We start from the raw sequence: 25,264 nt of genomic DNA on the forward strand, positions 1-25,264 counted from the left end.
TTGATAAAGACATATTGGGACATGTTCTTCAAATTAGATTCTGATATTTATTATGTATAACACTTTTTCTAGAACCCAAAGATGTCCAGAGATATGAAGGGTAACAGTACAGAGCAAGTTCCTTTTATGGAAGAATGGAAAGCGCGGAGAGAGAGAATGAGGCTCCGCTCATCTTCTAGCCTTGCTGGCAGCAGGTCCGTAGATGTCCAGGTTCAACAAGAAGTGGAACACCAAACACAAAACTGGTCCTCACATATAGGAAAAGAATGTGATAAAGATGAAGTTTTCAACAAAATACAGTCTCAATGTGCTTTGGATGTTGAAGCCCATGATCCAGTCACTTCAAAAACCAAGGAGAAAAAAGGGAGTACACAGAAGAAGCATCGTACCCAAATAGAAAAGAGAAAACTTAGGGAGAAAAGACGACCCACAGGAATAGTTCATCTAATTCAAACCGAGGTAAGAGAGGCGTACTTGTTACCTCACAGAGCTCCCCAACATAAGGCATACTTACCATTAAACGGGTATTTTGGTTCTAACAAATTTTCACCTATCCTGTGGATGGTGTTACGAGCAGCAGGTCTTTTCCTGCATGCTCGTTATCTCAGAGCTATTGAGCAGGAATTGGGGCAGTTGCTAAGGCAACTGCACCACTACTGATTCATCAGTGTAGGTCAGATGATCAAACTAATATGAACCTGTGGCTTGTTTAGAGACAGCAACCTGATTGGTCTGCCTCTCCTTCAGAATCAGATTCAAAGCATTGGTTATAGTACTTGCTATGTGTGGTTGTGTTTGCCATGTGCTGGCCTGATCGTGTGTGTTCCAGTCTAATGTTGTGTTTTTCCTGCTCTGCCTAGTATTTCCGCAGTCCGTGTTTGCTTCTATGTTTAATCCGCTTAGTCTTATATTATGTTTCATTGTTTTCTCTTCTGTTGCTGTTTCCCTGAGTTTTTAATCGTTTTTTGTTGTTTTAGTTGCCTCTGATTCCTAGTATTTCCCTGCGGCTGTGTTAAGGACACTATCTGCAGACTAAGGTCTCCATTAGAGGCAGTGTTTGGGACAGCGAGGGTTACTGGTGTGCTGTTAGGGTCAGTGCTTAAGAACAGATCAAGGGATAGCCATAGGGAGAGCTAGTTAGGGTTAGCTTGTTATCATCTACCATCATCCATTTAGTTTCCATCATTTGACTGTTGTCATAACCCATCATCTGTGGTTACCATAACCTGAATGTTATCATCACCCATCATCCGTTTTGTTCCCATCATCCATCTGACATCATCATTTTGTTCCACCTCTTTGTTTAATTAGTGAGCCCCTGTTTCATGTATTTCAGTTGCCTGTTAGTATTGTGTTAAGTGCTTCGTAATTCCCTTCCCTTTGACTATCCAGTTGGTTTACAATTTGGCCCAATTGTAGTCCTGGAACTGCTACAGGTGAAGCCTAGTCCTGCCGTCTTGTGGCCAGTCAGATAAGTGATAATTGCTAGGTCAGTCGGGATCCAACTGCTGAGACCCCACTGATCATCAGAACAGAGGTCCAGTGTCCCCCATTTCCCCCAGCTGCAAGACCGCAGCCAGCAGCAATTGAATGGAGTTGCTGTCGAGCATGTCCCCCGCCTCTCCATTCGAAGTCTATGGCACTGACGGTAACTGCCGGGCTCTGTGCTACAGGGGGTTAAAGAGTTTGTCAGGGATAAAGGAAAAACAGCATCACTCTTGTCCATGGGCTATTTCAGGTATTGCAGTCACTTGAATAGGGCATAGCTGCAATACCAGACACAGCCCGTGGACAAGAGTAGTGCTGTTTCTGCAACAAAAAAAAATTACCTTTTTTTTTCTAATCCATGACAACCTTTTACAATGTATGCCAATAATGAATAATGCTTTAAATGAATGACACATATTGTTGATTTGTAGGATCCTGAAGAAAATGAAGATATTAATGCAAATGAAGAGAATAAAGAGAAAGAGACTGTTATACAAAGTCAGGTAAGGGGAAAACCACATAAACATTCACCTGACAGTTACTGCCTTGTTCTATATATAACAGTGCTGCCTTTCTTGTGTCAAACATAGGCAGTAAAGAAATAAGTGCCCCTTACTATGGCCTGAGAACACCTGAGATCACCTTCTGCTACAATCTCCAAGAGAAGTACCGCAATATGTCTGCCCCCTGCACCAGGGCCAGATTAAGGGTGTCTTGCATATGGAGCAGTTAATTTATATGGGGGCCCCCCTACTATCTTGGGGACCTTCACCAACTCCAGACAAAAATAATAACGTTACTTACACATTTTAAGCTGTATGATTGACAATATATACTGTAGCTTAAAGTGTAGCTAAACGTTCGACAAACTTCTGAAATGTCATAGTGACATGTCAGAAGTTTGGATTGGTGGGGGTCCGAGCACTAAGACCCCCATCAATCGCTAGAACGAAGCAGCTGAAGCCCTCGCTGAAGCAGCTGCTTCGTGTCTGTTCGGCTTTTTCCAGAAATAAATGTATCGGTGTACGGACTCAACACAAAGTCTATGAGCCCGTACACGATACATCGGCTTTCCGGAAAAAGCCGAACAGAAACGAAGCGACTGAGCGCTCACACGAGCACTTCAGCTGCTTTGTTCTAGCGATTGGTGGGGGTCTCAGTGCTCGGTCACTATGACATGTCAGAAGTTTGTTGCACGTTTAGCTACACTTTAAATCACATATCTCTTATCTTACACCAGAATTTTGCACAATACAAACACCATTAACAACCTGGCTCTTTCCTGCTACACTTTGCTTCCTCCTTCAGCACAATATCACTGTTACCAGGCAGGGACATATTTACATCTCTGGCTGGGTTCACACCTGTGTCAGGTGATTCCATTGTTCTGCTCCATCAGAGAAACAGAACAAGGAAATACCGGAAGCAACGGTTCACCATGGACACCACCGGCGGCCAACGGAACCAGTTGACTTTAATGGTTTCCATCGGCTTTCTGTAGGGGTGTCCATGGTTTCACCGGTTAACAATAGCGCAAAATGCTGTGGTGCTTTTCTGCTTTTATTCATAGTTTTGACTACTGTAGCGCGCATCACGCGCGGCACACGGAAGTGCGTCCGTGTGCCATGCGGGGTTTTCACGCACCCATTGACTTCGTGATGCGCGAAAAACGGGCAAATATTGGACATGTCGTGAGTTTTATGCAGCGGACATACGCTGCGTGAAACTCACGGACTGTCTGAACGGCCCCATTGACTAACATAGGTTCGTGTGACGCGCGTGAAAATCTTGCGCGTAGCACGGACGTATTCTACGTTTGTCTGAATAAGCCCTTACTCACATATATTACCTTTAGCCCGCTCCCTCCCTGTTTCCAACGCTGTTTTACTTTTTGTTCTGCTGCACCGTGTGTCCTGAGTAATGATGCTCCGTACTTTAGATGCCCAATATGGTAATTCTCTGTAGTTAGCCAACAAGGTGTGAACTACAGTGACTCTCCCTGGGTGGAGCCATCTTCACAGCCTCTGACGCTGTCCAATCAGCGTGAAGTAGCTTATGACAAGCCTTGTCCAGTGACACTGCGCAGGGAGAAGTCTTCTAATCAAACGTATTTGTTCTAAACTGCCTCGCGCTGGAAAGAGGGAGGAAGTGGGCGAAGGATAATACATGTAAATGGGATGTTAGGACCTGGTGACAGGTCCTCCTTAAAAAATCTATTCTGTCCCCTAAATAAATTCAGACCTGCAAAAAGACACCTAAATATTAGATCCTCAGATTAGCCCCCCCCCCCTATTTACCACTCACACGTCTCACACACAGACAGTGCACACACTTCACCATATAAGCACTAGATACACAACACTAATTACAACACAGCACTAAACAAGTATCCCACAGCTCCGGATGTACCTCCAGTGCCCCACAGACTGCCGCTCATGCCCCCGTCTCCAGACTTCTCCCCATCAACCCCCCTCCTCACACACATTGCTCCCCATGTACCCCCCTCTTCACACACTGCTCCCCATATACCCCCCTCCTCACACTTCTCCCCATATACCCCCCACCTCACACTGCTCCCCATATACCCCCCTCCTCACACACTGCTCCTCATATACCCCCCTCCTCACACACTGCTCCTCATATACCCCCTCCTCACACTGCTCCCCATATACCCCCCTCCTCACACTGCTCCCCATATACCCCCCTCCTCACACTTCTCCCCATATACCCCCCACCTCACACTGCTCCCCATATACCTCCCTCCTCACACACTGCTCCTCATATACCCCCCTCCTCACACACTGCTCCTCATATACCCCCTCCTCACACACTGCTCCCCATATACCCCCCTCCTCACACTGCTCCTCATATACCCCCCTCCTCACACTGCTCCCCATATACCCCCTCTTAGCACACTACTCCCCATGTACTCCCCTCCTCACACTGCTCCTCATATAACCCCCTCCTCACACACTGCTCCCCATACACCCCCCTCCTCACACTGCTCCCCATATACCCCCCTCCTCACACACTGCTCCTCATATACCCCCCTCCTCACACACTGCTCCTCATATACCCCCTCCTCACACTGCTCCCCATATACCCCCCTCCTCACACACTGCTCCCCATATACCCCCCTCCTCACACTACTCCCCATGTACTCCCCTCCTCACACTGCTCCTCATATACCCCCCTCCTCACACTGCTCCCCATATACCACCCTCCTCACACACTACTTCCCATGTACTCCCCTCCTCACACTGCTCCTCATATACCCCCCTACTCACACTGCTCCCCATATGCCTCCCTCCTCACACACTGATCCCCATGTACACCCTATTCCTCACACAGTGCTCCCCATGTACTCCCCTCCTCCCACACTGCTCCCCATGTACACCCTCCATACACACTGCTCCCCATGTACCCCCTCCTCACACTCTGCTCCCCATATACCCCCTCCTCACACTCTGCTTCCGCCTCACAAGCAGCTCCCCATGTACACCCCCTCCTCACACATTGCTCCCCATGTACCCCCTCCTTACACATTGCTCCCCATGTACCCCCTCCTCACACATTTCTCCCCATGTACCCCCTCCTCACACACTGCTCACCATATACACCACCCTCCTCACACTCTGCTCCCATGTACCCCCCTCCTCACACACACTGCTCTCCATGTACCCCCCTCCTTACACGCGGCTCTCCATGTACACCCCACCACATTCACTGCTCCCATGTACACCCCTCCTCACATATACTGCTCCCATGTACACCCTTCCTCACATACACTGCTCCAACGTACACTCCTCCTCACATACACTGCTCCCATGTACCCTCCTCCTCACATACACTGCTCCCATGTACACCCCTCCTCACATATGCCTGGGGGCCCCCCTGAGCCAATCAGAGACTAGGGCCTGGAGCATGTGAGACAGGAGCACCAATAATAATCTGGCCCTGCCCTGCACTTAGATACACATACAATAAGACAGAATGCCACATCCTTCAGAAGTCGGTGTATGTCTAGTAGCCTGCCCAGCAATGCCACTTTGTGTTGTGTTGAGTAGTATGGCATTTCCAGTAGTACGGTACATAGCAAGCTATGCAAATACACAAGTAAAGCTCTAGCAGCATGCCAAGCAATGAATATAGGACTGCTTTAATACATTAATATCCCCAGTGCAAAGATTCCATGAGCTACACAATTTAAGGTTTAGAGCAGAAGTGTTTCTCACTGCCTTTTTTTGGGGGGGACAAATCTTTTTTTTTTTGGTATTCAAAAAGAAAGTTATATAAACATGACAACAATCAAAGCAAAGTACAATACATTACCAAAAGACTAGTATATTGTTTAGTCGACTTATAGTAATATTCATGAGTTCTTTATCATTATCAAGTCCTTTGTCTAGTAAAAAAGCTTAAATAAAAAAGTATTACATTACCTAAAGATAAAGAGTATTGAAAATAAAAGCAGATTAATTCGATTCACAGTGAGGGTCAGTTCACATGGTGGATTTTGCGTGGCGGGTCTGCTGTGAAATTATTCCTGTCGTCGGCAGGAAGATTCCTCCTCCTATTGTTCGGTTGAGGTTCGAGCAAAATCCGCCTGAAGATCAAGCAGGACGGTTCTTTTCCCCGCTAGCTGAAAAAAATCATCTAGCGGGAAAAAGAAGTGTCCGACTCCTATTGAAATGAATGGGAGCAGGAATTTTGCTGCGGAATATGCGGCAGGTTCCGCTGCTATGATTTTGCCATGTGAACATAGCCTTACTCTTCTTTTCAGAATTTAGGCCCCATGCACACGAACGTAAAAACGCCCGTAATTACGGGCCGTAATTACGGGCCGTAATTACGGCACGTTTTTACGGGCCCATGGACTTCTATTGGCCACGGGTACCTCCCCGTATGCTTACGGGATAGTGCCCGTGCCGTTGAAAAATATAGAACATGTCCTATTTCAGGCCGTAATTACGGCACGGGCAGGCCCATAGAAGTCTATGGGGCTCCCATAATTACGGGTGACTACGTGTGTGCACCCGTAATTACGGGAGCGTTGCTAGGCGACGTCAGTAAATTGTCACTGTCCAGGGTGCTGAAAGAGTTAAACGATCAGCAGTAACTCTTTCAGCACCCTGGACAGTGACTACCGATCACAATATACATCAACCTGTAAAAAAAGAAAGACGTTCATACTTACCCAGAACTCCCTGCTTCTTCCTCCAGTCCGGCCTCCTGGGATGACGTTTCAGCCCATGTGACCGCTGCAGCCAATGACAGGCCAATGATAGGCTGCAGCGGTCACATTGACTGCCGTGTCATCCAGGGAGGTCGGACTGGATGTCAAGAGAGGGACGCGTCACCAAGACTACGGCCGGGTAAGTATGAATTTCTTGAACTTTTTCTGCGGAAAGGGCTGTCCCTTCTCTATCCTGCACTGATAGAGAGTAGGGCTGTCGATTACTGCAGTGCAATTTTGCAGCGAAAACTTGCCCGTAAATACGGGTGGAATACTGGTGACACCGGACCCGTATTTACGGGCACGGGTACGTAAATACTGGTGCAATATGGGTCGAATACGTGTGACCAAGGACCCGTATTTACGCCAGTATTTACGGGAGGACAAAAATACGTTCGTGTGCATGAGGCCTTAACAAAAAGTTTTATAACCTGAGGAAAACATATTGCTAAATAGAGTCACAATTCTCTGTACCACTCCATATGTTGAAATGGCTTCATTATATCTATTATCTCTGTTGTAAAAGATGTGTCATAATAAAGGTTTTCCATTTGATAAAGATTTTTTTGGCCTTTCTCTTTATGCCTCTCAGTATCATTCCTGTTAACGTTTATGAGAAGCTTCATTTGGGCAATTAGAATAGGAATGATAGGATCAGCCAACTCCAACCATTGTTGTAAGATTTATCTATTAGTCTTCATTCACATCTGTGCTAGGGTCCCGTTCCGACGTTCTGTTGGAGCTTTCCGTCGGAATGGGACCCTGACTGACACAAACGGAATCCTAAGGTTTCCGTTTCCATCACCATTGATCTCAATGGTGACGGATCCGGTGCCAAAGATTTCCGTTTGTCTCAGTTGTGCAGGGGTTCTGTCGTTTTGACGGAATCAATAGCGTAGTCGACTGTCAGATAGGGTCTCGTTCCGACAGAGCTTCAGAACAGGAACCTAGCGCAGATGTGAACGAAGCCTTAGTTTCCAGGAGCACTCTCTGGGCAATCTGTGGTACTCTTTTTGTGTTTCTGGACATTGGTATCTCATTGGGTGGGCGAATATAATGGAAAAGTTATGTTTGCGGTTGCCTGTTCAGTCATAAATGCCAGTGTATGCCGATGTAGTTCATTACCTGGTTCCAGAAAGATTGTATTGCTCTACATTCCTACATCCTATGCCATAAATTTGTAGAGGGGTTATTACAATGGGGAGTAGGAGGAATGTTAAAATCACATATTGCTTTAATCGTAAATTTAAACGATGTTTTCTTCCATTGTTCGATGATAATCACTGTTTACATGGTCCCATCCTTCTAAAAAAAAAGACTTGCGAGTCTGATATATGAAGTTTCCACACACTACAGGTTAGTTTAGATGTCAAATTTAATAAGTGCTTTTTTTTTTAGTCAAAACATACCATTAACAGCGTATACCACCCAAAGATGCTTACCACAAAGGGTCTCAAAGAGTGGCAGCTAAAGAGTTTCCCCCAAGTTCCTGATGCCAGTGCCCCCTAGAGTGCCTGCAAATAAGATATCCCCAGGGTGCAAGCTACAGAGATGCCCGCAGAGCGCCTGATACAGATGCCTTCAGAGTGCTTGCCACATATATGTCCCTAGTGTGCCTGCCAGGGGCGTAACTAGGAAAGACTTGGCCCCATAGCAAACTTTTGACTGGTGCCCCCCTTCCCCTGGGTGTCACACAAACCCCCCCCTTGTAGATAGTGCCTTTTTTACAGCCCCCCCCTGTAGATAATGCCATACAGCCCCCTGTAGATAACGCCATACAGCCCAATGTAGATAACGCCATACAGACCCCCCTGTAGATAACGCCATACAGCCCCCTTTGTAGATATCTACAGGGGGAGGGCTGTATGGTGTTATCTACAAGGGGGTCTGTATGGCATTATCTACAGGGGGACTGTATGGCATTATCTACAGGGGGGGGGCTGTATGGCGTTATCTACAGGGGGGTCTGTATGGCGTTCTCTACAGGGGGGCTGTATGGCGTTATCTACAGGGGGACTGTATGGCGTTATCTACAGGGGGGCTGTATGGCGTTATCTACAGGAGGGCTGTATGGCGTTATCTACAGGGGGGCTGTATGGCGTTATCTACAGGGGGGCTGTGTGGCGTTATCTACAGGGGGGCTGTATGGCGTTATCTACAGGGGGACTGTATGGCGTTATCTACAGGGGGGACTGTATGGCGTTATCTACAGGGGGGACTGTATGGCATTATCTACAGGGGGGTCTGTATGGCGTTCCCTAGAGGGGGGGGGGCTGTATGGCGTTCCCTACAGGGAGGGCTGTATGGCGTTCACTACAGGGGGGGCTGTATGGCGTTCCCTACAGGGGGGGCTGTATGGCGTTCCCTACAGGGGGGGGCTGTATGGCGTTCCCTACAGGGGGGCTGTATGGCATACAGCCCCCCTGTAGAGAACGCCATACAGCACCCCCCCCTGTAGGGAACGCCATACAGAGCCCCCCCTGTAGGGAACGCCATACAGCGCCCCCCCTGTAGGGAACGCCATACAGCGTGCGTCCCCCCCTATAGGGAACGCCATACAGTGTACGTCCCCCTGTAGGGAACGCCATACAGCCCCCTCTGTAGGGAACGCCATACAGCCCCCCCTGTAGGGAATGCCATACAGCGCCCCCCCTGTAGGGAACGCCATACAGCGTGCGTCCCCCCCCCTATAGGGAACGCCATACAGCGTGCATCCCCCCACTGTAGGGAACGCCATACAGCGTTCCCCCTCCCAAAAAAATGCGACCTACAGCGTGTCCGACAAAAGTCATGTATTCCCTATCCACAGGACAGATAGGGGAGACATGTGTGATCGCTGGCAGCGATAAGGAGAACGGGGGACTGAAAGTCCCCTGAAGTTCTCCATGACTAACCTCTGACTTCCGGCATCTGCGCAGCTCACTAAAAATGAAAGGAGCGCTGGTCACGCATGCGCACAAGCGTGACCGGCGCTCCATTAATTTCTACGGAGCTGCCGACACAGACCCCGAAAGTCAGAGGTTTGTGATGGAGAACTTCAGGGGACTTTCAGTCCCCCGTTCTCCCTATCGCTGCCAGCGATCACACATGTATCCCCTATCCTGTGGATAAGGGATACATGTCTTTTGTTTAATGGCAGAGCGGGGAGATACCTCCCTGCTCTGCCGTAGTGTTCAGTGGCGTCCCGCTGTAGCAGCCATAGCGGCTGCTAGCGGAGCCTCCGGCCATGGTGGGGGCCCGTGCCGGCGAGCGACACGGGCCCCCCCCATGCCGCGGGCCCCATAGCAGCCGCTACTGCTGCTACGGCGGTAGTTACGCCACTGGTGCCTGCCATAGAGCTGCCCCAACAGTGCTTTCAATCAAGATCCCCCCATAATGATGCCTTCCAGAATGGCAGCTATAGATGCCACTCAGTAAGCCACCCACAAATGCCTAAGATATGCCAATACAGTGCATCAGCCCAGGGTGTCAATTAGACAATCCTGATACTGATGCCCCTCAGATTGCCTGCCACAGAGAAGCCCCCACAGTGCTGCCATAGAGATGCCCCAAGAGTGTCGGCCATATATATGACCCCAGAGTGCCTGATGCAGAGACCCCTCAGATTGCCTGCCAAACATATGTCTCCCATAGTGCCTGCCACAGAGATGCTTTCAGATTACCTGCCATTGAGATGCCCCCAGAGTGCCTGTCATAATAATGTCCTCAGACTATCAGCCACAGATGCCCCCAGATTGTCAGTCATATATGTCTACCCGGATGCCAGTCACAGATGCCCTCCAGAGTGCCAGTCAGAGATGTTCCTTCAGAGATTTCTCTTTACCGCTTCTGACGTGTCCCACTTGCCAGGGCAAATGTGAAGCCGGCATTATGCATCCTAGTGGGAAGGGGGGTTTGGTAAAGCCACATAATTTGTTCTAGGGTTAAAGTGGCCCTGAATGAATATGACTATCAATATTAATTTTCTCTAATATGTCCCAGTAAAATGAATAAAACATTGTTCGTCATGTACCCTTGAACTGTCTACAATAATACCAGTTTGGTGGATGTAACTATACCAAGAAAATCCAACAATAACACAACAATTAGATCTTGGCACACTTTTGACATTGTGTCATAATTTACTCATTACATAACAAATTATAAGCAGATATATCCAAAAGGCATTTATCAAAAATAATATAAAAGATTTTTACGTCTTGGTTTCTCCGATTCTAAATCTTTTGTTTTGCAGGAACTGTGGATATCAGATAGAACCTGCTCAAACAGGTTTGTATCTTATGTTCTGTATATAAAACTTAGAGATTTGGTTGTGCAATATATGAAGGATATTTTTCAATCTGTTCCACTGAGAGGTCATGACTGATCCAGTCAGGGCCAGATTAAGGGTGTCTTGCATATGGAGCAGTTAATTTTTATGGGGGCCCCCCTACTAACTTGGGGACCTTCACCAACTCCAGACAAAAATAATAACGTTACTTACACATTTTAAGCTTTATGGTTGACAATATATACTGTAGCTTAAAGGAAGGGTGTCGCGGAAAATATTTTTTTAATATCAATTTGCTTTTAGTGTTTTATTAAAAAATGTTTTACTTTTTTTTATTTTTGAACTTTTTCTTGTCTATGGGGGCTGCCATCTTTTTTTTCATCTCTGTAAGTGTCGATTTACAACACATACAGACATGGAATGAGGCACATATAGCCCCATAGTGAATGCGAACGGGACCCGTTCCATTCACTATGCTGTACGCCGTCTGTGTGGGAATGGCGCATGCGCCGCTCCCACACAGTCCAAATTGAAGGTCTTCGGCTGAGCGACGTCCGGCGCCATTTTCTTGTGGACCGGAAGCCGCGGCCGGACAGTAAGATTACTACTTCCGGTCGCGGCTTCCGGACTTGTGTTCTAATGCAAGCACTTGGAGCGGAGGGAGCAGACGGAGCGGACGGAACAGAGGGAGCGGCGGCGGCAGGAGCAGGTAGGTTATTTCTGTGTATGTACGTGTTTTAGAGTGTAATTACTACTGTATGTAAACCTACTACACTGTGTATTCGCTCAAAAAATGGCGACACACAGTGTAGGAGGTTTGAACGTTCAATCCCCTCCTTTCTCCTGGCACAATGAGGATACGGGAGGGGGGATTCTGTGAGCTCACTAGAGCGAGTGTGTATTCTCAAATTTTGCAGCATAAAGCAATGTGGTTGCTTTACCACATGCCAATGCTGCAATTTTGGGAATTGCTCCCTCTAGTGACCAGCACTGGGAAATGTTATAAATTAGAATCTAATTTATAATATTTCCTGAAAAGTGAAAAAATTAAAAAAATTATAACAATGTTTAATCATTTATACACTAACTGTTTAGCTAAAAAAAAATATCATATTTTCTAGCGACACATTGCCTTTAAAGTGTAGCAGAAGTTTGGATTGGTGGGGGTCCTAGCACTGACACCCCCACCAATCGCTAGAACTAAGCAGCTGAAGTGCTCGTGTGAGCGCTGAGCTGCTTAGTTTCTGTTCGGCTTTTTCCGAAAATAAACGTATCGGTGTACGGACTCAATACAAAGCCTATGAGCCCGTACTCCGATACATCGATTTTCCGGAAAAAAACAAACAGAAACGAAGCAGCTGAGCGCTCACATGAGCACTTTAGTTGCTTTGTTCTAGCGATTGGTGGGGGTCTCAGTGCTCGGTCACTATGACATGTCAGAAGTTTGTTGAACGTTTAGCTTCACTTTAAATCACATATCTCTTATCTTACACCAGAATTTTACACAATACAAACACCATTAACTACCTGGCTCCTTCCTGCTCCTTCAGCACAATATCACTGTTACCAGGCAGGGACATATTTACATCTCTGGCTGGGTTCACACCTGTGTCAGGTGATTCCATTGTTCTGCTCCATCAGAGAAACAGAACAAGGAAATACCGGAAGCAACGGTTCACCATGGACACCACCGGCGGCCGACGGAACCAGTTGACTTTAATGGTTTCCATTGGCTTTCTGTAGGGGTGTCCATGGTTTCACCGGAAACAATAGCGCAGCATGCTGTGCTATTGTTTTCAGTAATGTCAGGCGGATCTGCTACGGAGGCTCCTAACAGCCTCCAGTGCATATGTGAACAGAGCCTAATGCTGTCAAAAGTGTTATGACTGAATACATCCTCATGTACTCAATTTTCTCCACTTTTTACTACAATATTATATAGAAATAATAATCCCATACAACACCAATATAATAACAAACATAATAACTTTCAATGTGCAAATAATACCTATACAATGCCTAAAAATAGTGTAATACAGCATTTATATAATACTGTCAAAAAGCAACTGATGCTGAACTAATACCTACAGTATTAAAATAATACCCCCATACAAAGACCACATAATATCACCATGCCATGTATGAAAAATACCAACCTACTGTGCTCCTAACAGAAATGAAAATACACTAAGGACTTCTTTTAATTACACGCACAGGACAACACGGTACTATACTCTCTCTTAGGACCCATCCCCCAGCACTGCCATCTCCTGTTACAGTCCTGCGCCTGACTTCTTTTAATTATTGCTTTCAAAAACGTACAAATATCAAGTATAATTATAAACCCAACTCCACCCCACTGACCTGTGACCCACCCACAGCCACAGAGAGAGAAGTGTTTATCCATAAATCCACATATGCAAACGTTTCTCTTCCAACACCCTCAATCTATAAATTTTTTCCTCATATAGTACAATCTCATTTATCGGCGGTCTTCATTTTGTCACGAGGGGTACGTGGACCCACTGGGCTGTACCGCCTTGATGGTATGGCAGCTGGCCAACAGGACACAGGTTACAGTCTATAGTTCGTATAGGTGTACCTGTGGTAGCTCAGACAGTAGCAAGACAGGCTCGGTTGGGAATAGGCCGCAGGCAGGCACCAGGTATGGTGAAGCAGGGCAGGCGTGGTACTCAGCACAGCACGACTCCAACTCAATATGGCACTTGACCAGGATAGCACGGGATACAGGTTACAGGTAGCAGGAACGGGAAACACTTGGAACTGAAAAACACTTAGGAGACCATTCGCATAGACAAACTAGGGTAACGACAACAAAGCTAAGGCATTGCAGGGAGGGGCACAGCCCTTCTTATAGTCCAGGGTGATCTGGAAGCAATCAGCTCAATCTGCCACCTGTGTGCGATCTGGCACCTTAAGTCTGGACTGAGCTCGCATGTGCAGGACGGCCGCATGTGCAGACATCTCTGGAGAGAAGGGCGTCGACCGGATGGTAGGAGTTCGTGGTCAGCGACCACGGACATTACGCATTTATAGACAGATGGACCTCTGACTCCCCCTGACATCTTATTACGACTGTATTCCACACTACTGTATTGTTGCTCAGGTTAAGTGCTGTATACTTTATATAAAAAAAACTGATTGGTAACCCATCAGAGGTATGCAGGAAGCCTTTCTTAAACGTTTAATTTGGGGTGGTTTTCCTGATTTCTTATTAGGGCATGTTCAGCTTTATCTGATTTGCTATGGAATTCCTTTGTGGCCAGGTAGTTGCAAATTTCTGCCAAGTCTGAACATGCTCTTTTGGGGTCTGATCAGTTCTGTGGTGATCTGTGTAGAACCGTGTGACATAACACAGACCCTAAACTACACTTACAAGAAGAATTCATACCTATTACATTCAGTGACTAATAGGTGACGTTTTTTTCTGAGGCATTCTCTTTACTTTTATTCTTCATCCGGTCCAGTCTCCTGATGACTGCAGAGTTTGCTGCCAAGACATCTTTGACCCAACACTTCTGCAAAATTAAATCAGACCCCAAAACTGGACCACTAATTTAATCCCAGACTAGACTTAGAGAACCTGTCTCACTCACATATATTACCTTTAGCCCGCTCCCTCCCTGTTTCCAACGCTATTTTTTAGGCGCCCAATATGGTAATTCTGCCGCTCTTGCCCCCGTCTCCAGACTTCTCCCCATGTACCCCCCTCCTCACACACTGCTCCCCATGTACACCCCATTCCTCACATACTGCTCCCCATGTACCCCCCATTCCTCACACACTGCTCACCATGTACCCCCTCCTCACACACTGCTCCCCATGTACTCCCCTCCTCACACACTGCTCCCCATTTACACCCCATTCCTCACACACTGCTCACCATGTACCCCCTCCTCACACACTGCTCCCCATGTACTCCCCTCCTCACACACTGCTCCCCATGTACCCCCCTCCTCACACACTGCTCCCCATGTACCCCCTTCTCACACATTGCTCCCCATGTACCCCCTTCTCACACACTGCTCCCCATGTACTCCCCTCCTCACAAACTTCTCCCCATGTACCCCCCTCCTCACACACTGCTCCCCATCTACCCCCCTCCTCACACACTGCTCCCCATGTACCCCCCTCCTCACACACTGCTCCCCATGTACACCCCTTCTCACACAATGCTCCTCATGTACCCCCCTCTTCACACATTGCTCCCAATATACCCCCCTCCTCAAACACTGCTCCCCATGTACACCCCATTCCTTACACACTGCTCCCCATGTACCCCCTTCTCACACACTGCTCCCCATGTACTCCCCCTCCTCACACACTGCTCCCCATGTACTCCTCTTCTCACACACTGCTCCCCATGTACCCCCTTCTCACACACTGCTCCCCATGTACCCCCCTCCTCACACTCTGCTCCTATTGTACCTTTCTCCTCACACGCTGCTCCACATGTACCCAGCTCCTCACACACTGCTCACCATATGCACCCCCTCCTCACACTGTGTTCCCATGTACCCCCTCCTCACACACTGCTCCCCATGTACCCCCCTACTCACGCACTGCTCCCCATGTACCCCCCTCCTCACACACTGCTCCCCATGTACTCCCTCCTCACACACTGCTCCCCATGTACCCCCCTCCTCACACTCTGCTCCCATGTACCTTTCTCCTCACACGCTGCTCCACATGTACCCACCTCCACACACACTGCTCACCATATGCGCCCCCTCCTCACACTCTGTTCCCATGTACCCCCTCCTCACACACTGCTCCCTATGTACCCCCCTCCTCACACACTGCTCCCCATGTACACCCCTCCTCACATACACTGCTCCCACGTACACCCCTCCTCACATACACTGCTCTCCATGTATCCCCCTCCTCACATACACTGCTTCCATGTATCCCCCTCCTCACATACACTGCTCCCTATGTATCCCCTCCTCACATACACTGCTCCCATGTACACCTTACCTCACATACACTGCTCCCCATGTACACCCCCTCCTCACACACACTGCTCCCATGTACACCCCTCCTCACATACACTGCTCCCATCTACACCCCTCCTCACATACACTGCTCCCATGTACACCTTACCTCACATACACTGCTCCCCATGTACACCCCCTCCTCACACACACTGCTCCCATGTACACCCCTCCTCACATACACTGCTCCCATCTACACCCCTCCTCACATACACTGCTCCCCATGTACACCCCCTCCTCACACACACTGTTCCCATGTACACCCCTCCTCACATACACTGCTCCCCATGTACACCCCCTCCTCACATACACTGCTCCCATGTACACCCCTCCTCATATACACTGCTCTCCATGTATCCCCCTCCTCACATACACTGCTCCCCATGTACACCCCCTCCTCACACACACTGCTCCCATGTACACCCCTCCTCACATACACTGCTCCCATGTACACCCCTCCTCACATACACTGCTCCCATGTACCCCCCTCCTCACACACACTGCTCCCATGTACCCCTCCTCACACACACTGCTCCCATGTACCCCTCCTCACATACACTGCTCTATCTGCTTTTCAGACCACTCATTACCTTCCACCTCTCTCTGCAGCATCCTTGTATCTTTTCTCCCTGCATAGAGATGTATTAGGAGTAAGACCTTCCGCTTTCTGAGGTCACCTGACCTCCACTCTACCTTCTATCACTTTACTATCCTCCTCAGGGGTTTGGAACCTTTATCATGTGACTATGATGTGACAAAAGGTCCTACTCCTCTCCTAGTTGCTGTTTTGGCGTGATTTGCACAAAATCGCGGCAAAAACTCAGTATTTGTTTTGGTAAATGCGTAGAGACATTTAGAGACAATGTAGTTATGCAAAAATCCTGCTAAATTTGAAGCAGTTTTGAAGTAAAGATGCAAAAATATAAAAAAATATGCCTGGGGCCCCCCTGAGCCAATCAGAGACTGGGGCCTGGAGCATGTGCTCCAGGAGCACCAATTATAATCTGGCCCTGGATCCAGTACAAAATATGGAAAGAATCATCCCACAGACTTTCATTGATAAATCAATTTTTTTTTGTGTTTTTTAACATTTTGCTGTTTTTTTTTTGTTTTTTTATATTACTATCCACATCAAGTTTTTTTTAAATATAATATGCAGGTTTTCACTTTGGTTAGTAGATAACCCTCAATAAGCGGACACTTTCTGCTTTCTGTAGCTCACTTGTGAGCTTTGCTGTATAGATTAGGATATACTGAATGAGCAGAGTCATCTCATTGGCATTAGAGGGTGGACGAGAGCGAAGGACAGCTCTATTGTATTGCTGGAGCTCTAGATGAGACAGGATAGTGACATGATATGCTATACACACACAGATAAGGCTCGTAATGCATCCCCCGGACCCCCTGTTACGCCTTGGTCTCTGGGGGAGAGGCTTTAATTCATCGCTTTCTGGAGACTGTAATAATCTCTGTCACTCCCTGTAACCCCTTCCTGCCTGGTTAGCGGGACGTTCTTGCGAACTGCCATTCTATTACGGGGCAGTGATGGTGGGGACTCAGGAGTATAAGAGGTGTGCATATCCTTTACTTACTTTTCTGTGCCTTTTCAGAAATTCAGAGGTTTATTTGAACGCTCCAACTTTAGAGAATAGAGATGGAAGCCTAAAAGCCAGCCAATCAAGGTTGGAAGAACTGCAGAAGGTATGGCCACTGCTGGACAATGATGAATTAGCTAAACTTAGATTTTACTAGCTTGAAAATTAACTCAAACCCATGCTAAAATGTTCTCCTTAAAAAAAGAAACTTTCCATGTTTTGGTGTGTTCAAGGACTCTTGATCCCATGCCCAAAAAAAGTCCATGGAAAAAGGTCATTGATGATTATTCCATTGCTGCTTCACCAACCCGATGTTGGGGGTGAAGAAGAATCGGGCATGTTGAAATCCAACATGCCCAATCCTTTGTTCCCATAAGTGACAATTTGTTACCAGAGGGGTCACGCAGTGGATAATTTCCTTCTCTCCATTGAAATAAACATGCTCGATCGAGCCAAGCATGCATCTTAAAGGGGTTTTCCAGCCAATAAAAATTGATGGCCTATCCTCAGGATAGGCCATCAATAGCTAATGGGTCAGGGTCCGACTCCAGGGACCACCACCCAACAGCTGTTTTCTTCTTGCTCACTGTGAATCTTCGACACGCATTTAGCGGCGATTCACAGGTATTGCAGCCTTCTCTCCCATTCACTACAATGGGAGAAGAAGGCTACAATACCTGTGAATCGCCGCTACATCCGTGTCGATGATTTTCAGTGAGCAAGTAAAATTAAGGGGAAGCAGCGCTCGCTCATACCAGCGCTGCGGCCCCTTCAAAACAGCTGATCAGTGGAGGTCTCGGGAGTCAGACCCCGACTTATCAACTATTGATGGCCTGTCCTGAGGATAGGCCATCAATTTTTACTGGCTGGAAAACCCTTTTAATGGTGGAGTGAGGAGGAATAGATGTTTGGCAAACAGCTATCTAAAGTGTATGGGCACCTTAAGTGTAGGCAAGACCTCTCCAAATGTGGGCATGGCATAACGGTAAAATAAATGCATGACAGTAAGATTAATGGATGATGGTAACGTAAGTGCAGGAGGGTAACATAAGTTAATTGGTACTGTGAACTGTAGTTGTGTTTCTATTAGGCAGTTAGAGGAAAGAGACAAGATAATCACAAACTGACCACCCAGCTCAATGACAAGGAGGGGTCTCTACTACTACTCGAAAAGGAGATGAAGACCTTGACTCAGGTAAGGCTAATATACTACAGTTCGTGTGGCACAGTTAAACAGCTGTAGTATTTAATATGTCTGAAAATATAAAAAGGATGGTGCAAAAGTAAAAGTAAAGGCCTGTATTTAAAGTAACACCAGTGGCAAATGGCCAGTGACTGAAAATCAAAGCAAAACTGGCTTAGCTGCCCATAGCAACCAATCACAGCACAGCTTTCATTTTCAAGAGCCAAATTTGAAATATTACGTAGAGTGAGAAGATGGCGACATTGAAGCAAGAAAAAGCTTTTTGCGTGTTGGAATTTGCAAGAACGGGGTCTGTTGAGAGAGTACAGTGAAATTCAGAATCAATTTGGTAAATGTGCTCCGCATAGAAACTGCATTTCGCGTTGGGTGAGGCAATTCAAAACCACTGGGTGTTTATATCATGGGAAAAGTCTGGGCTGCCCAAAGACTTCGGAAGAGACAGTGAACAGGATTCGAGCCGTGTATGATCATAGTCCTAGAAAGTCAACCAGGCTGACTAGTATGGAACTGCAGGTGCCACAAACGACAGTATGGAGTATCTTACAAAGATGTCTGTGTTGTAAGCCATATAGATTACATCTTTTTCAGGAGATGTAAACAAACCGAAAAGCTGTGACTTTTACATTGACTTGCAGGGCCGATTGGAAGAGGACGAATTTGCTGACAGGCTGGAGTTCAGTGATGAGGTTACGTTTCACCCCAGTGAGAAGGTCAATCGCCACAATTTTGGGCTCAGAAAAACCTTGTGCCCTTATCAAGCACATGAGGGTCTCATCCAATGTAAACGTGTTCTGTTCAATGAGCAGGCGCAAAGTACTGTCTTTTCTTTTTTGCAGAGGATATGGTCGCTGACCACTCCTACCTGGACATGTTAAAGGAATGGCTTATGCCACAGATAGAGGAAGAACTGGCAAATGTGGTCTATCAGCCGGATGGTGCACCTCCACATTTCCATTTGGATGGTCGCCAATACCTGAATGAAACTCTACCAGAATGTTGGATCGGCTGTACCGGAAACAACGATTCACCAATGTTGCGTTGGCCTCCACGATTGCCAGATAACACCCTGCAATTTCTTTCTGTGGGGTATCTGCCCCCCCCCCCCCAGCCACAGGATCTGAACGACTTGAGACAACGCATTGAAACAGTGGAGTCCATATCCGAGGATATGCTGGCACTTGTCTGGACAGAACTGGACTGCCGCCTACACATCTGCTGTATCACCAATAGAAATCACTTTGAATATTTGTAGTGTAACGATAAAACTTGGACCGATAGTGTGTCTTTTCATGCTAATTAAATATGTGTTATGTTCTTTCGTTTATGAATACCGAGGCTATCATTTTGCACCATCCTTTTTTTAATTACTCTGTATTATTAATATGTAAAGGAGGCACTTAGTTGTATATCTGGTAGATACAATAGATATTCACCACTGTCTAGCGCTTAGTGTTATATCCGGTAGATACAATAGATATTCACCACTGTCTAGAGCTTAGTGTTATATCCGGTAGATACAATAGATATTCACCACTGTCTAGCGATTAGTGTTATATCCGGTAGATACAATAGATATTCACCACTGTCTAGCGCTTAGTGTTATATCCGGTAGATACAATAGATATTCACCACTGTCTAGCGCTTAGTGTTATATCCGGTAGATACAATAGATATTCACCACTGTCTAGCGCTTAGTGTTATATCCGGTAGATACAATAGATATTCACCACTGTCTAGCGCTTAGTGTTATATCTGGTAGATACAATAGATATTCACCACTGTCTAGCGCTTAGTGTTATATCTGGTAGATACAATAGATATTCACCACTGTCTAGCGCTTAGTGTTATATCCGGTAGATACAATAGATATTCACCACTGTCTAGCACTTAGTGTTAATGTCTGGTAGATACAATAGATATTCACCACTGTCTAGCGCTTAGTGTTATATCTGGTAGATACAATAGATATTCACCACTGTCTAGCGCTTAGTGTTATATATGGTAGAATTGAGATTTACCACCCTCTAGCATTGTTGTAGAAAGCCCTTCCTAATGTTAAAGAACTAACCAAGTGAAGGACAATATCTTGAAAAAGTGCTCACAAGGAGCAAAAAAGTAAACTACATCAACATAATATATCATTTTAGATTCTGACTAATCATTATGTCTGTTGTAGACAATGAAGAGAGCCGAAGATGAGAATAAGAGGTTGAAGGAGGAGAATAAAATGCTGCTGAACATGATGGGCCAGTTGAGCAGCTAAGACAATAGTCACGACTGTAATAGCTGCTCAAATTACTGTTGTCTTCTTACCATAATAACCGGTAAAGTGATGGAAAGATGAATGAGCTGTTCATCCACAAGTTACATGCCGCAAAGCCACTCACTACAGATGCTGTAATAAGATAATAACGCTAGAAGCTTGTGGTAAGAAACAGGTCTAAAATGTAATAGGATGAATATCCAAGAACCTCAAGTGTGTAGTTCACGTGGGTGTCAGGAATATGTCAAAGAATATACAAAGTTAGTGCTGCTCAATCCACACTGCTTGTATTATGATGTATTTATTAGCATTGGACTCTGAAATGACTGTGTGTGCTTTGCGGCTTAATCATATATTGTATTTGAGCTTGTCGTCATGTAGTTTTTTACCTTCACTGATTATTGAAAGGCTAATTATGTCTGTAATTATGGGATGGGCTTGGGGCTTAAAGGGTTTTTTCATGACGACAATCCCTTTCCATATGCCATAATAGGAGCTGTAATCCACTCAGAATTACCATTTATTAGCCAGATTGGAGAACCTCTAACAACGAGCTATAGAGGACTCTGTAGGCTATGGTTGGCCATGTAATACTACATTTCCCTGCAGCAGTCGGGCCGTTGATGTCTGGTGGTCACAGTGAATTCATAAACCGGATTCGCGATGATCAGTAGATTGATGTCTCAGCTTCATATAGAAAAGGATTTATGATCACAGAAGATTAAATTGGAACGTACACAATTAACATTCGTTTCTAGGCATAGCGTTATCCGTACGGAAGCAAACTTCCGAATAGATTGTGGTGGTGCCCAGTGCTAAATCATATAGGAGTGCAGAGATATGTCATAGAGGAATGAAAAGAAGAAACACAAGCACGGTACTCAACAATTTCAAAACATCTTCACATTGTCCCATTGTGGCAGGATTTACTGCCCCTTTTTTAGAATATTTGGATTGGTATCAGCGTCCACTTCTTCAAAGAGTACCCCCCTACTTAGCTGATACTAAGGCTCTCCTTAGAATGACTGAAGGGTTGACTTGGATTAGCTTTTAACAGCTAGCCTCCATTGATGTGGAAAGCTTATATACACGAGGAATGGTCTCACTGCATTACACAGGCTAATGACACATGTCAAGAAAGATATATGTTGTACTAACTTTATCTGTGACTCTCTCCTGTTTGTATTGTCTCACAATGCCTTCATTTTTGATGGGATGTGGTACCAACAATCTACGGCCTCGGCTATGGGCACGCCAGTAGACCCTATATATGCAAATATTTTTTGGGCTGATTTTGAGGCTTCCTTAGTATACTGCATCTCTTCTACCTTCCTACAGCACATTTGTCTATGGACAAGATACATAGATGATGTGCTGTTGGTATGGTCTGGTACTGAAAAATAATTTTCTGAATTCATTATGTACCTTAATGCGAATAATATCAATATGTGCTTCACGACTCATTTTGGTGGTCAGACTATTGATTTCCTAGATGTGACATCTTCCACATGTTAAAAGGGCTGTCCCGTATGTACAATTCCTGAGGTTACACAGGATCAACTCTAGTGAGGAAGATTTCCTTAGGCAGGCTGCAGATTTAAAATTCAGACTAGAGGCTGGGAGATACCCTCAAAATGTCATTGAACAATCTTTCCGTATGGCTAGCTCTATTGATAGACAGCATCTAATTTATGGCAATAGCAAGCCCAGACAGGCCAGAAAATTTGCGTTGTTGTTTTGACATAGCCCTATTGTCTCCTTTAACCCCTTCCTGACATTTGTCGTAAGTATACGACATGGAAAGCCAGTGCTTCCCGCAAAATGTCGTATACTTACGCCAAATGTTTGGCACCGGCTCAGAAGCTGAGCCGGTGCCATCATCGCCGGATCTCAGCTGTATCTTACAGCTGACATCCGGCTGTAATGGTGGGAACCGAAATTAGCTTCGATCCCCCGCCATTAACCCCTTCAATGCAGCGTTCAAACGTGATCGCTACATTTAAGCAGTTTGCAGCTCATTGGAACCCCAGCAATGAAATTGCCGGGGTTCTGGTGGCTGCAATGGCAACCGGAGGCCTAATACTGGCCTCCCGGTCTGCCTAGCACGGAGGCCGGTCAAGATCCGCCCGGCGTCGGAGCCTGATCGGCTTCCGTAGGCGCCGGCAAGGTGGCGCCGGCTCAGGAGCTGATTCAGCGTCATCAGCAGTGGAAGTCAGCTGTATTTTACAGCTGACATCCACCTGTAATGGCAGGAACAGGAGCTAGCTCCGATCCCTGCCATTAACCCCTTCGATGCAGCAATCGAAAGAGATTGCTGCATCGTAGTGATTACTAGCAGATCGCCAGCCCTGACAAGCCCTCATACAGCACCGTCGACAAAAAAATTAAAAAGTTATGGTTCTCACAACGTGGCGACAGAAAAAAATCCATTGTTTTTACAAAAGTTATTTTATTGTGCAAAAAGTTGTAAAACATAAAAAAGTGCTATAAATTAGGTATCGCCGGAATCGTACGGACCCGCAGAATAAAGGTAACATGTAATTTATAACGCTTGGTGAACGCTGTATAAAAAAAGCTAAAAAAACTATGGCAGAATTGCGGTTTTTTGTTTACCTGGCCTCCCTAAAAATAGGATAAAAGGTGATCTAAAAGTCGCATGTACCACATAATGGTACCAATAATAACTACAGCTTGTCCCGCAGAAAAAATCCCTCATACCACTACGTCTATGAAAAAATAAAATTAGTTAAAGCTCCAATAAGTCAGGAAATAAAAAATATGCAGTTGTGCCGGCCCGAGGGGAACATTTCTTCTGTTTCAAGAGGCGATTTATCAAGGCCCTAAAATTAGGGAACCAGGAAGGGGGGGGGGCAAACATATCTGCTGGAAGCGAGGGTGCCCGTATTATACCAAGACAACAATTTTCCAGCAAAATTCCCCAAACTGCAAAGGTGCAGACTGTGCACCAAAAGGGGGATGAGAAAGGACGCCATATATCAGTGCGACACCGGCCTGTGCAGAAAGGATTTCTTCACAGCGTAACACGCATCTATGGATCATTTTATTGTTTTTTTACCCCATTATTATGCGACCTGACTATGTCCCTGATGTACTCTGCCCAGCTTACATGTACTGCCACATTATAAACGGAAACACCAGCAATATTCAAACAAATCTACTACCAAGCAAAATCCGCTTTCCAAAAGCCAAATGGCGCTCCCTCCACTCTGAACCCTACAATGTGCCCAAACAGCAGTTTCCTTCCACATATATGGCAGCGTCATACCCGGGAGGACCCTTTTAACAATTTTTGAGGTGTGTTTCTCCAGTGGCATAAGCTGGGCTTGACATATTTGTCACTGTAATGGCATATCTAGGGAAAAATATAAATTTTTAATTTGCACCATCCGCAGTGCAATCATTTATGGAAAAGTCCTGTGGGTTGAAAATGCTCACTACACCCCTTAATAAATGCCTTGAGGGGTACGCTTTCACTCCTGAGCCTGGTCGACTGTCCAGGCAAAAGATTAGTGCCCCATGTAGGGTGTTTCTAAAACCGGAAAACACTGTATAATAATTAGGGAGCTGTCTTGTTATGGTGGCACAAGCTGGGCACCATATATTGGCATATCTATGGATAAAATCCCATTTTCACTCTGCATCATCGAGTGCACACTAATTTCTACAAAACATCTGCAGGGTTAAAATGCTTACTACACCTCTAGTTAAATGCATTGAGGGGAGTAGTTTCCAAAATTGGGTCACTTCTGGGGGGTTTCCACTGTTTTGGGCCCACAGGCGCCCAGAAACCAATCTGCACTGCAAATGGCGCTCCTTCCCTTTTGAGCCCTGCCGTGTGCCCAAACAGCAGTTTATGACCACATGGGGTATTGCCGTACTCGGGAGAAATTGCTTTACAAATGTTGGGTTCTTTTTTTCCTTTATTTGTTGAGAAAATGAAAAATTTTGCGCTAAAGCTACGTCTTATTGAAGAAAAAGAATTGTTTTTATTTTCACTGCCCAATTCTAATAAATTCTATGAAACATCTGTGGGGTCAAAATGCTTACTACACCCCTAGATGAATTCCTCAAGAGGTGTAGTTTCCTAAATGGAGTTACTTTTTGGGTGTTTTCATTGTTTTGTCCCCTCAGGGGCTCTGCAAATGCGACCTGGCCTCCGCAAACCATTCCTG

General features: G+C 46.1%; 1 protein-coding gene across 1 annotated transcript; it reads left to right on the top strand.

Annotated features, from left to right (window-relative positions):
* Positions 1-81: 81 nt before the first annotated feature.
* On the top strand, positions 82-21,177 carry LOC142660374 (PRKC apoptosis WT1 regulator protein-like). The gene is made up of 6 exons (XM_075836986.1): positions 82-459; positions 1,920-1,991; positions 10,959-10,993; positions 17,620-17,710; positions 18,695-18,799; positions 20,985-21,177. The coding sequence occupies exons 1-6, from the start codon at positions 82-84 to the stop codon at positions 21,069-21,071; spliced, it is 768 nt and encodes a 255-aa protein (XP_075693101.1). The 3' UTR covers positions 21,072-21,177.
* The last annotated feature ends 4,087 nt before the right edge of the window (positions 21,178-25,264 follow it).

Source organism: Rhinoderma darwinii, chromosome 9 (genome assembly GCF_050947455.1).
Source record: "Rhinoderma darwinii isolate aRhiDar2 chromosome 9, aRhiDar2.hap1, whole genome shotgun sequence".
Lineage (NCBI taxonomy): Eukaryota > Metazoa > Chordata > Amphibia > Anura > Rhinodermatidae > Rhinoderma > Rhinoderma darwinii.

Bases quoted from the DNA above. Each gene is read 5' to 3' on its own strand.
- LOC142660374 (XM_075836986.1), top strand. From the start codon at position 82: ATGTCCAGAGATATGAAGGGTAACAGTACAGAGCAAGTTCCTTTTATG. The intron at 460-1,919 runs GTAAGAGAGGCG...GTTGATTTGTAG, and splicing joins TTCATCTAATTCAAACCGAG to GATCCTGAAGAAAATGAAGA. The intron at 1,992-10,958 runs GTAAGGGGAAAA...TTTGTTTTGCAG, and splicing joins AGACTGTTATACAAAGTCAG to GAACTGTGGATATCAGATAG.